The 14,094-nt window shown below is 45.4% G+C and overlaps 1 protein-coding gene across 1 annotated transcript; it reads right to left on the reverse strand.

Moving 5' to 3' along the window:
* Positions 1-3,386: 3,386 nt before the first annotated feature.
* Positions 3,387-4,264, reverse strand: LOC123108422 (cysteine-rich repeat secretory protein 38). Its single transcript, XM_044530213.1, has one exon. It carries the CDS (start codon positions 4,227-4,229, stop codon positions 3,513-3,515), a length of 717 nt encoding a protein of 238 aa, XP_044386148.1. The 5' UTR covers positions 4,230-4,264; the 3' UTR covers positions 3,387-3,512.
* Positions 4,265-14,094: the final 9,830 nt, after the last annotated feature.

The raw sequence follows: 14,094 nt of genomic DNA on the forward strand, positions 1-14,094 counted from the left end.
ACTTCATCATTGATAATTGAACAAAAACAGATATCTATGAAAATCGTAGATTTTTTTAATAAAGATCAACACTTTGTAAACTTTTTTAGTTGTTCCTTTTATTTTAATTTGAAGTTCTTCATTTTGTTCTTTCGTAAAGAGAAAAAATTTGAGCTTTTTATACACGTCGAACTTCTCAATTTTCTTAATTTGAACATCTTAGTCTTATTCCTAGAAAAAAATATGTTTTCAAATAAGCATCAAACAAATTTTTTAAAATTGAACTTTCATACTTCTATTTTTCCTAGAAACGAAAATAATTTGTTTTTTCCGTATACATCGAACTACTCTGTTTTTTATTTTAAAATTCTCAATTTTTATTTGTTTAGCACAAAGGAAAATTTGAGTTTTTAAATTCGCACTTCTTTGGTTCCTTAAACTGAACTTCTCGGGTTTTTTTTGAAACGATGAAAATCAAATGATTGTTTTTTCTACATTGAACTTATAGGATTTTATTTTTTTGAAGCAAAATTTTAGTCTTTTTAACTTTGAACTACACTATTTTTTTAATTTGAACTTCTATATTTATTTAATGGGTAAAGCATTCTTCGCTCAAAATCCTTTTTTGCAGACATCGAACTTCATGAAAGTTTTGAATCGATAAACAAACAAACTAGAACCCCATGCAAAATCTTTTTGTAATCCATATATGAAGTTTTCAATTTTCCTTGGCATGATTTATTTTGTGATAGAAAAACATAGATAGCTTGGTTGCCCAAGTGTGTGTTTTAAATTATGTTCTCGGTTAAAAATAACATATTTTCTTCCTTGGGGCATAAACACAAACACTTGTAGTGCACACGAGCAGGCAACAAGATTTGAAACTTTTCCAGTTTGTGTGCACAGACATACAACACGCACTCACACCATCAGCACATGCACACATCACTAGGACACGAACTCACCAGTGGCAGCAGGCCACAGCCCTGCGGACGTGCTTAGCGTAGAGCCATTTCACATAAGAGTTGCGGAAACAAACAAAATACGTATGAACATGTACTGAACACATATGAACACTGACTGAAAGAAGATGAACACACTGCCATTTTTTCACTTACTAGGTAATTCTAATACATGACCTTTCCACATAATAATATATGAACTTCTCAGAATATAAATTTCATTGACCACTTTTCCTAAACACAAAAGATACATGAAGGAGGTTGAAGATGTGCATGCAGGATACATCAACATGTAGGAAAGCTTCGGAAGCTCTTCACGGTGACGATTTCCACGGTGACGGCTGGGCGCAGTACGCACGAGGATCCTATCCCGACCCAACGGGAGTGACCTGGGAGGAGGAGGCACATGAGAGGTGGCCATGGACAGCCGGAACAGGAGGAGATGTAGGGCAGCGTCGGAGACTAACCAAGGCGATGCATTGGCGACGGATCCGACCGGAGCTCTGATCGGTGAACTTCCCGCGACGGCATAGTCGACCTGCAGTAGCACGGGGAGACCTACATGGGAACTGCGCCGCGGTGGGGATCTGAGGCGCCGGGGCTGGTGGCGGATCTGAGAGAAAGTGCAGCAGAGGAGGTGTCGGGGCTGGAGGGTGGCGACGGGAGTCGTGACGGAGAGGAGGTGCCGGGGGGGACGATAGGCGGCGGCCGTTGGGGAGGAGGAACGTCGGCCGTGGGGGAGGAAGCCCGCGGCCGTGGCGGAGGAGGCACGTGGCGGTGAGATCCAGGGAGGGTGGCGATGGCGGCGAGATGCATGGTGGCGGCGCGTTGTAGGGTGACGGAACGGGGGCGGCGAGATGCAGGAGGCGGCTGGAGGAGAGGCGCGCCTTGGCCGAGGAAACGGCGGCGAGAGGCACCGGATCCAGGGGGAGGGAGGCGCCGTCGCGGTGGATAGTAGGGGATCGGGGGAGGTTAGGGACGAGCGGTCGTGGGATGGTGGGGCGGTTTTTTTTTCTATAGCGGGTTGGGTAGTTCGGGAACAACCCGATCGCTCTATATAGGGCCTGATGTGATCCAAATAACCGAGATTAGAATAGTGTTGTCCTATATATAGAGTATATGAACTTTTAGCTATTTCAAAACATTGACTACATACATACTAAAATGAGTGAATGTATACACTAAAATGTGTCTAGATACATATGAATTAAGAAAAAGCTAAAAAGTCTTATATTAGGGAACATAGGGAGTACTCTCTCCGTTCGGAATTATTTGTCGCGGAAATGGATGTATCTAGATGTGTTTTAGTTCTAGATACATCCATTTCCGAGATAAGTAATTCCGAACGGAGAGAGTAGATTCGAAGACACCGTCAACTATTTTTTATTCATGCAGAAAATAAACTGAAAAATGTTGAATGGAGCAAACTTTTTCTTTTGTGTGAAGTATTAACGCAAAATTGAATTGCTCAAAGTATGTTCACCACACTTCATCCACTTGGTGGAGGAAACGTATCATAATGGGAGCATATCAAAAAGTTGTAAATTCATTAGAATTGTCCGAGGGTTGGCACAAGATGTACTCTACCTTACAACAAAATTTCAAATGGGAATTCAATCTACCATTGAACAAAGGTTAGCTGCTTAATTCAATGGTCGTAAATGCACAATAGATAGAAAGAGAAAAAAATTGAGCATATCAAAAAGTTGTAAATTCATTAGAATTGTCCGAGGGTTGGCACAAGATGTACTCTACCTTACAACAAAATTTCAAATGGGAATTCAATCTACCATTGAACAAAGGTTAGCTGCTTAATTCAATGGTCGTAAATGCACAATAGATAGAAAGAGAAAAAAATTGCAATGGTTTTATTCTCTGTATAATATCTACTACTCCCCCTATACAAAAGTTGTATTAAAACAGCGACAATTAATATTAATCAGAGGGAGTATTAAATTTAACGACCAATCGCATGAAAGCAAAGAATGTCGGTAGGCAGTATTCCTAGTTCCCACCCTTGTTTTATTTACAAACATAAACTCAAGGAGTGAGGCGTTTTGCCTCCCAGAAGCATCTACACCTGCGCTGAATAAAAAAAAAATCAAAACAAATACTAGAATTTTTTTTAAAAAATTCAATTTTTTTGGCATGGTATATAATTTGGTGCGTGATGTTCGGTCCAAATTTCAAATCATTTGAACATCTAAGGATATCTCGAAAAAAGGACAAATTTGAGGTCTGTTAACTAGTGTACTATTCATATATTGTTTCAATCAAATTTGTCTTTTTTGCTGAGAGCTATTCAAATGTCCAAATGCTCTGAAATACAGAGCGCATCTCACGCACCAAATTACCTACCATGCACAAAAAATTTGATTTTTTTTTGATTTTTTGATTTTTAATGAATTATTTCTTGACCGGGTGCAGATGAGCCCGGAATCAGAATTGGATATTCGAAACTGAAGTTTCTTGTATCTGAATATATTCATGAGAATCTGTATGAACAATGCATGTGGGCATAAGAGTCTGACACCTTAATTACAACAACAAATTAAAGGTACCGCCACCTAGCTAGGAATCAAAAATGGGATACAAATCGTATCTCAAACTGCAGCTTCCGCCTAACACCATCCCTCCCTCCTTGGCGCACCCTCTCGCCAGCAGCTTACCAATGGCGGCTTCCAGGCACAGCTTGCAGTCCCCACCGGACAGGTCCTTGGTGCACTGGGCCAGCCCGTGCAGTCTCCGCGTCCCGGCGACCGCCTCGGCCGCCCCGGCGGCGAACAGCAGCGGCGAGAGGTACGCCGTCCTCGTGAGCCTCTTCATCATGCCGGCGACCTCGTTATCGAACTCGTCCGACCTCGCCGCGCCCTGGACGCCGCCCGGCACGACGGCACTGTGGTCGGCGTCGACCTCGCCGAAGAAGTGCCCGTCGGAGTAGCGGAGCATGCAGGCGTCGAGCCAGACGACGGCGTCCTTCTTGGACGAGCAGAGGCGCCGGGCCTGGGCGCCCGCGGCGCGGATGCACTCGGCGCACGTCGCCCTGGCGACGTCGCCGCGGCAGAGCGCCAGGCCGTGCACGCCCCCGGAGCTGCCGATGTCGAACCCGATGCCCGGGGCCTTGGTCTCGAGGAGCGACATCAGCTGGCGCAGGCTGCTGGCGAAGGGGCTGTCGGCGGCGAAGCTGCCCGCGCCGGAGCAGGACGCGGCGAGCGCGTGGTCGGAGCCGGCCGCCGGTGCTACAAGGAGGAGGAGGAGGAGAGCGAGCGTGGCTTCAAGAATCGCCATGGCCGGCCGATGAGTGGAGCAAGTTGGTTGCACACTTGCACGGTGTCGATATATAAACAAGTGTGGCCGTGAGCGAAGGAAGGGAAGAAGCACCAAGGCGACCGGACCGGCGTGGTCTAAAACGTTGGACGCGTGGAGTGGTTGGGGCTGGAGCCGGACCATGGTGGGTAGGCTGGGCGCTTCCTGGACGAGGTCGCATGGGCCGCCGCTACTCGATCCGCGGCCCGGACTGGGCAAGCCGCCAATCAAGAGAAGTCGTGCGAGAGCGACCCGCCAACGCTGACGCTGACCCGGCCGGACAGAGACTGGTGTATGCCATTTTTTCGGGAGTCTAGACATTTTTTCTTTCCAATTGAGTGCTGTCCCCAACCGTTTCGTGGACGCTTTCAGACGTTCGAACGGGCGAAGCGATGGACGAGACTTGCATGCTTTCCTCCCGTGTGCCCATCCGTATTCTCGCATACGTGGCTTCATTTGATTGAAACAAAATAAAGTCCGGCCTCACCCCCTTAAAATCAGGGGGAGATGATTAGATTAGAAAGAAAAAAAAGGAAAAAATACAACCGTTGGATGAGGTGGGAGCACGGATGGGAGCATGGGAAGGGAACAGGCAAGCCGGATCCGTGAAGTGATAGCAAACCTGGAGGCTTTGCCGGAATCTCGACATCCGCCTAGCAAACCTCGAGCTTGGCTCCGGCCATTCGAGCACGCGACAGTCGCGGGAGAGCACAACTCTGCTCCTCTGTGTTAGAGTTTGAGAAATATTCTTCATGTAATCTTTTTTCGACGATGGAAACGGTAGGAAAACCTCCTACTGCATATATATTAAAATGGTAAACAAGTTACAAGTTACATTCTTGTACATTGAAGAAGGGATTTTTTTGGGGTGTGTGTGGGGGGGGGGGGGGAGGGGTTGTTGGATTATGGATGGGCTTAGGCCCATATAAGACACTAATCCCTGGTTAATATTGACGCCACATGTATGAGATGGCAGGTGGTGGGAAATTTAGTCCCACCTTGCTAGTTGAGAAGAGTTGAGACCCCTTTATAAGGGCTGCTCTACCACTTGTCATTGGGAGCTTGGAAGAGGAGTGGTACACGCGCGCTCCTCCTCCGTCGCCCGCCTCGCCTCGCCTCGCCTCGCCTCGCCTCGCCTTGGAGTGGGCCGACTCGGTCGTGGGTCTCCGCAAGGCCCACGACTTTCTTCCTTACGGACTATATAAGAAGGCTCTGGCCAGTGAAGTAACCTAGTTCGGTTCACTCACTCCCTCTCGCGTGACCTAGCCGTCATCCCGATCCGTCCCCAACTTCGTCCGCCTCTACTTCCCCTGCATCGACACCATGGCCGACGATGCCGAGGCTGCTGCTGCCGCCGCCACGTTGGCCTGGCCAACCAGAGGGTATGATCTGTTCATCCCTCGTTTACTCGTACTTATGCTAGCCGTATATGTGCTGCTCATAGAAGGTTCGATATTCTGTACGTGCTAGTATGCTTAGGTATTGCTATGAGATGCATACCTTTTATGCCATGCTTATTGTTTACTCGTGGATAAATCTAATCGGAAAAGTGCTAATATTTCCAACAATCCAAAAACCTTATTTTAGGCACTTTTCGATTCAAGGCTTTGCTGCTACTCTGAAACCGGAAAAGTTTACTGGGATGCATTTTAAGCGTTGGCAGACAAGGACCACCTTGTGGCTCACAGCGATGAACGTGTTCTGGGTTGGTGGTGTGTCCCTCACAGAAACGATTGCTCCTGAACAGGAGAAGGCGTTTAGAGAGGCAACCACAATCTTTCTGGGAGCAGTTCTGAGTGTGATTGGAGACAAGTTGGTCGACGCCTATATTCATATGGGCGTTGCCAAAAACTTGTGGGATGCGCTCGAAGTCAAATTCGGCGCAGCTGATGCTGGCAGTGAGCTATATGCCATGGAGCAGTTCCATGATTACAGAATGGTTGATAACCGTTCTGTATTGGACCAGGCTCATGAGATACAGTGCATTGCTAAGGAGCTGGAGCTCCTGAAGTGTGAGTTACCGGACAAGTTTGTCGTGGGTTGCATTATTGCAAAACTTCCTCCTAGTTGGAGGAACTTTGCTACTTCTCTCAAGCACTTGAGACGTGAATTCTCTATTGAGGATGTTGGTCATCTCAGTGTTGAGTAGAACTCGAGAGCAAAGGACTCACATGTGAAAGGGGCAGAGGGTTCTTCTAGCGCCAATGTGGTGCAGAAGAGCTTCCACAAGTTCAAGGGAAAGAACTCTGTCCAGCAGAATACTACCTTTAAGAAGAAGGGTAAGAAGAAAGACAAAAAGAGAGATGGCTGCTTTACTTGTGGTTCAGATGAACATTGGGCAAACAAGTATAAGAAGCCAACACATGACTCCAAGTCTGTGAATGTCACTCTGAGCAACAATGATGCGGCATCTGGGTATGGTAATCTGTTTACCATACTTTCAGTTTGTCAGTCCACCGATTGGTGGATTGACACGGGCCAATATTCATGTGTGTGTGCTGATGTGTCTTTGTTTTCTTCCTACCAGGTCGCACGAGATTGTTCCATCCTGATGGGGAATGGCTCGCATGCTTTTGTTCATGGTGTTGGCACGATAGATCTGAAGTTTACTTCGGGAAAGATCGTGCAACTGAAGAACGTGCAGCATGTCCCCGCCATAAAGAAGAATCTCGTTAGTGGCTCCCTTCTATGTAAAGAAGGGTTTAAGTTAGTATTTGAGTCTAACAAAGTAGTCATATCTCGGTATGGACTATTTGTTGGAAAAGGATATGATTGTGGTGGTTTGTTCCGCCTTTCCCTGGAGGATTTCTGTAATAAAGTCGTGAACCAAATTCATTCTAATGTGAACGAATCCGAGGTTTGGCATTCACGTCTTTGTCACATAAATTTCGGTTGTATGACGCGGCTAGCTAAGATGGATTTAATCCCGAGCTTCACTTTAGCCAAAGGCTCTAAGTGCCATGCGTATGTGCAAGTTAAGCAACCTCGTAATCCTCACAAGCTTGCGAAGGAGAGACACCTGGCACCTCTAGAGCTCATACATTCAGATCTCTGTGAGATGAATGGTGTGTTGACTAAAGGTGGAAAGAAATACTTCATGACTCTGATTGATGATTCCACTAGATTCTGCTGTGTGTATTTGTTAAATACTAAGGATGAGGCTCTACACTACTTTAAAGTCTATAAGGTTGAAGTTGAGAACCAACTTGAGAAGAAAATAAAACGAGTCCGGTCTGATCATGGTGGAGAGTACTTTTCTAATGAGTTTGATTTATTCTGTGTGGAACATGGTATTATTCATGAGAGGACGCCTCCCTACTCACCCCAGTCAAACGGGGTTGCCGAACGGAAAAACCATACTCTAACTGATTTGGTTAACACCATGTTAGATACATCGGGTTTATCCAAGGCATGGTGGGGGGAGGCTGTATTGACATCTTGTAATGTCCTGAATAAAGTTCCCACAAAGGATAATGAGACTACTCCCTATGAGCAATGGGAAAAGAAAAAAACTACACTCTCTTACTTGCGCACTTGGGGCTGTTTGGCGAAAGTCAATGTGCCGATAATCAAAAAGCGCAAGTTGGGACCAAAGCCCGTGGACTGTGTTTTTCTTGGCTATGCCAAGCATAGCGTTGGCTATAGATTTCTAGTGGTGAAATCTGAGGTACCTGACCAGAAGGTCGGTACAATTATAGAGTCTAGGGATGCTACATTCTTTGAGGATATTTTCCCCATGAGAGATATGCAAAGCAATTCTAGACTGGAATCTGATGAGACTCCTGAACCTGCTATTCCGATGGAATATTGTGAACATAAAAGTGATAAGCGTTCCACGGAGGATGACGAGGAAGCTCCTGCTAGGAGCAAGAGACAGAGGACTGCAAAGTCCTTTGGTGATGATTTCCTCGTGTACCTCGTGGATGATGATACTCCTAGCTCCCTTTCAGAAGCTTATGCATCTCTGGATGCTGACTACTGGAAGGATGCGGTCCGTAGTGAGATGGATTCCATCTTGGCTAACGGGACATGGGAAATCACTGATCGTCCTTATGGTTGTCGACCATTAGGATGTAAGTGGGTGTTCAAAAGGAAGCTTAGGCCCGATGGTAGTGTTGAGAACTACAAGGCTAGGCTTGTGGCCAAGGGTTATACCTAGAAAGAAGAAGAGGATTTCTTTGACACTGATTCACCTGTGGCTAGACTGACAACCATTCGAGTGTTACTCGCTTTGGCTGCCTCGCATGGTCTTCTCGTTCATCAGATGAACGTTAAGACAACTTTCCTTAACGGAGAGCTAGACGAGGAAATTTACATGCAACAGCCGGATGGCTTTGTAGTAAATGGTCAGGAAGGAAAGGTGTGTAAGCTAGTGAAATCTTTGTATGGCCTGAAACAAGCGCCTAAGCAATGGCATGAGAAGTTCAACACTACTCTGACATCTGCTGGCTTTGTTGTGAACGAAGCTGACAAATGTGTATACTATCGCTATGGTGGGGGCGAAGGAGTTATACTGTGTCTATATGTCGATGACATACTGATATTTGGGACCCACCTCAAGGTCATTGAGGAGGTCAAGTCTTTTCTATCTCACAACTTTGAGATGAAGGACCTGGGTGTGGCTGATGTTATCCTGAACATCAAGCTACTGAGAAATTCTGAGGGTGGAATTACACTTTTGCAATCCCACTATGTTGAGAAGATTTTGGGCCGTTTTGGATGTTCAGACTACAAACCTTCTGCAACGCCATATGATCCTAGCGTGCAGATTCGAAAGTTCGAAGGCACGGTTGTAGATCAATTGAGATATTCTCAAGTGGTTGGTTCCCTGATGTACCTAGCATGTGCTACTCGTCCTGACATCTCATTTGCTGTGTGCAAACTGAGCCGGTTTGTTTCCAATCCGGGAGATGTGCATTGGCATGCTGTTGAGCGAGTGATGTGCTATTTGCAAGGTACTGTGAACTATGGAATTCACTATTCTGGGTAACTGACGATACTTGAGGGGTATAGTGATTCAAATTGGATATCTGATGCTGATGAGATGAAAGCCACTAGTGGACATATCTTCACACTTGGTGGTGGTGCTATTTCCTGGAAGTCTTGCAAGCAGACGATCTTAACCAGATCGACTATGGAAGCAGAACTCACAACATTAGACACATCATGCGTCGAAGCAGAATGGCTTCGAGAGCTTTTGATGGATTTGCCGGTGGTTAATAAACCAGTGCCAGCTGTCCTTATGAACTGTGACAATCAAACAGTGATTGCCAAGGCTAAGAGTTCAAAGGATAACATGAAATCCACAAAGCACATAAGAAGAAGATTGAAATATGTCAGAAAATCAAGAAACTCCGGAGTAATAGCGTCGGATTATATCCAGGCGGCCAAGAATCTGGCAGACCCTTTTACGAAAGGGCTATCACGGATTGTGATAGAAAATGCATCGAGGGAGATGGGTATGAGACCCACGTAAGTTGCCATGGGGGTAACCCAACCTATGTGATCGGAGATCCCATGAATTAGGACTTGGGAAAACAATCCAGCGGTCAACTGAGGAGAGTATCCTTAATTAACCCACTCCGTTGGAGATGCACAATACTCTCAATTCTGTAAGGCAGGCTGACTTTTGTCTTAATGTGTTCCAAAGCTTGCGTAAGCAAGATGCTAACCTACAGAGCATTCTTTGGAGGAACACACCTATGTGAGCCCGACTGCTGGTCACAGTCTATGAGATTGGATAATCTCTATTAAGCTCATGAGAAGGTATGGAGTATGACTAATAAGCTCCACCCGGGGTTTAGCCTTCGGCAGCCATGTATCAGCTGACAATAGGCGAAACTTCTGCACGCCAAACTGACAATTCAAGGCATAGTCCATTGTTCAGTTGTGAAGAAGTCTAATCCTGTTGCTCTAGGTGAAAGTTTAACTTAACAGTCTCCACTGAAAATTCTGGTATATCAAACATTGTTTGGAATAGTTGACAAACTTATATGCCTCGAGATCTGGTGGGGGATTGTTGGATTATGGATGGGCTTAGGCCCATATAAGACACTAATCCCTGGTTAATCTTGAGGCCCATGTATGAGATGGTAGGTGGTGGGAAGTTTAGTCCCACCTTGCTAGTTGAGGAGAGTTGAGACCCCTTTATAAGGGCTGCTCTACCATTTGCCACTGGGAGCTTGGAAAGAGGAGTGGTACACGCGCGCTCCTACTCCTCCGCCGCCCGCCTTGCCACGTCTCGCCTCGTCACGACGCGCGCGCGCCGCGGGTTGCGGGTTGCGGGAATGAGCCAAGCCGAAGCTTATTTTTGCCGCTCAGGAATGAATTAATTAATCAGGGATTAATCAACGAGTCGCTAACATGTGGGCCATTGTCCAAGACGTTGGACTGTGGGCTCACTTGCGTTGCCAGGATTCGGCGACCCTTGCCGGGGTGCAACGCTTGCCGGGAGTGGGCCTCCGCAAGGCCCACAACTTTCTTCCTTACGGACTATATAAGAAGGCTCTGGCCAGTGAAGTAACCTAGTTCGGTTCACTCACTCCCTCTCGCGTGACCTAGCCGTCATCTACTGTTCCTTACTCTGTGCTGTCTCCGGCGATCCCATCCCGACGACCGCATGCACGTTTGGTCGGGAGAGCAGGTGCCTCCGGAACCCTGTTGTTCGAGATCCTGCCCGGGAGAACGGCAATAAGGTTTTTGGGGAGCGTCTCAACGCGACTGCTCCCGATCCGTCCCCAACTTCGTCCACCTCTGCTTCCACTACTTCCCCTGCATCGACACCATGGCCGACGCCGCCGCCTACAAGAAGAAGGCCACGGAGACGCCGAGGCTGCTGCTGCCGCCGCCGCGTTGGCCTGGCCAACCAGAGGGTATGATCTGTTCATCCCTCGTTTACTCGTACTTATGCTAGCCGTATATGTGCTGCTCATAGAAGGTTCGATTCTATGCTCTGTACGTGCTAGTATACTTAGGTATTGCTATGAAATGCATACCTTTTATGCCATGCTTACTGTTTACTCATGGATAAATCTAAACGGAAAAGTGCTAATATTTCCAACAGGGGTGAGGTTTGAAAAAAGTCCATTTTAAACCCTGAACTCGTAGACGTTCGGTGAAACGAACCCCCAAGTTGAAATCCCGGTCGATTGTACCCTGAACTATGCAATCCCGGTCTAAATCAAAGCCTGACAAATATTAACCGGGATTTGTCTAGCTGGTGGGCCAAGAAGCACCCGTCCTCCGCGCTGGGCCAGCCCATTTATTTTTTTGTTTGCTCAAAAAAAATTATCTTTATTTTTCTGTCGCTCTTTTGCGGCAGAATCGCCGATAGCGTCAAACAGAAGAGCTTCCGCATAGGGCTTGCGCAAACGGGCCGGCCCATTGCTAGGAAACGAACGAACGTACAAAATAAAATGTAACAAACTAAAAGTTGTGCCGCTGGTTGGATTCAAACCCGCGAAATTTCGCTGGATAGCCGCGATGCCAGCCAATGCAGCTAGCGATTGGGATTGGTATTAGAGTACATCGTAAGTTTCAAGTAGTATGGCCAGCGGCAGATCCATTTTTTTTAAACTTTGTTCAAAAAAAATGAACAATGTTTTCTTGAAGAAATTTAAAACTCAAACAAACTGTCAAAACATGAACAATTATTGAAAACATGAACAAAAATTTATATACGACAAACGATTTTCAAATATACATTGAACATTTTTTAAGTGTACGATGAACAATTTTTAACTACACAGCAAACATTTTTGTGATATCCATTGAAATAATTTAAAACATATTATACATTTTTGTGATATACGATGAACAAATTTTATACATTGAACATTTTTGTAATATAATCTGAACAATTTTTAACTACACATTGAACAATTTTGTGATATGCGCTGAAAAACCATTTGTTGTACACCGAACAATTTAAAATTGTGAACAAAATTTGAAAAGGTGAATAAATAGCAGCAACGGCAACCACACTAGCTACCTACTTAGTACGTCTATATTGCAGCGCCAATTTTAAAGTACAATGTATCACGACAGATTTCTTTTTTCTTCAAAGTGTTCTACAATTCTTGGAAACAAATGTGATTTTTTAAATACATCCAATTCTTTAAAAATATACTTTAAACATTTTTTACATATGTTGAAATCTTTTAAATAAAAATTGAACATTTTCGTGATATACACTGAACAATATTTAATACATGTTGAACATTTTTGTGATATCCATTGAACAATATTTAAATTTCATTGTACATCTTTGTAAGAAAATGTTTTTTGAAGTCAGTTCTATGTTTTAATTTAGAACAAATATTTGTAAACCAAAAAAACAACACGGGGTCGCGTGTTCAAGGCACACGGTGCACATTTTTTTTACAAAAAAACAAAAGCGGGCTGGCCCAGCAGAAGCAAGGTGTAGCGCCATTTGTGAATTTTTATTTCTTAACGGAAAAAAAATAAAGCGGGCCGGCCCAGAGGGGTGGAGGTGTGTGCCTCAGCGAAATCCCAGCAATCCCGGCCATCCAAACGACTCGAAGGTTTGATTTAGACCAGGATTGCATAGTTCAGGGTACAATCGGCCGGGATTTCAACTTGGGGGTTCGTTTCGCCGAACGTCTACAAGTTCATGGTTTAAAATGGACTTTTTCCAGGGAGGTTTGGACAAGAGGGTACTGTACAAGAGGGTCTTTGGTGTGGTGGACCATATATCTTAGATTGGAAAAATCAGTCTTGAAGCTTTGCTTCTAGTATGAAATGGTGGGTGTCACATTCCTGAAATAGTTATTGTTGCGCTCCTTCCACAGGCTCCAAGCAGATACCAGGAAGATGTCCATCATCATTTTGTAGGGGTGTTCCATCTTCTGCTGTTTGATTAGTTCCAGTCTACGGTCATGAGGGGTCCATTGGATATTGAGGATTCTTCAATAGTCCTGGCTGAATTTACATTGGAAGAATAAGTGTTCATCCGTTTCCACAATGTGATCACCATAGCAGGTAGTCTAGATTGTTTCCAATATTGTAGTGTCTCCTTTTGAGCATGTTCCTGGTATTGAGTCGGTCAGCCAGTAAGAACCAGCCAAAGACTTTGATCTTGGGCATACTTTTGGATTCCCATAACCACTTGAAGGCATCATGAGCAACTACATCTCTCAAGTAGAATTTACAATATGTTATGGTTTTAAATTTGGCATCTCCCCAAATGCACGTCCAAGTGTCATGTGATCCCGATGGATCAATGTTGATCACCCCTCTTTGTATCTTTCTCACTTCTTCATGTAATCTCAACTATCTCTCTACATCTTCTCTCCTGTATCTGTTTATATCTCCTTGTAATAGCTGGGTTCCTAATCCATCTCTTGTACATCACGACAAGGTTCTGCCTCAATAAATAAACACCTGCGGATCTCCCTCGAGGAGAGTAGGAACGCTTCATCATACCAACCTTACATTGTATACAGAGCGTAGCCTCTTCCCTATCATCTAGTCGACACCAAAACAAAACCCTAGCCATGGCTACAAGCTCAAGCACCATCACCCTCATCCTCGGCGCTCCACCAACAGAGAAACTCGCAAGGGGGAACTGCCTTCTCTCGAAAGCACAGATGATGTCGGCACTGCGAGGCATGCAAGTGACCGTACTCCTTGATGGCAGCGATGCCGAGCCGCCGAAAATGGTGGAGGTCACGATGGCCGACAAGACCACGGCTATGGAGCCCAACCCTCTCTATGATCCGTGGCTGGCGAAGGAACAACAGATTCCAAGCTCTACCTGCTGAACCGACCCTAGAAATCCTTGCACAAGTCATCGGTAAGGAGAGTACCTTTAATCTATGGATTGCTC

This window comes from Triticum aestivum, chromosome 5A (genome assembly GCF_018294505.1).
Source record: "Triticum aestivum cultivar Chinese Spring chromosome 5A, IWGSC CS RefSeq v2.1, whole genome shotgun sequence".
Taxonomy (NCBI): Eukaryota; Viridiplantae; Streptophyta; class Magnoliopsida; order Poales; family Poaceae; genus Triticum; species Triticum aestivum.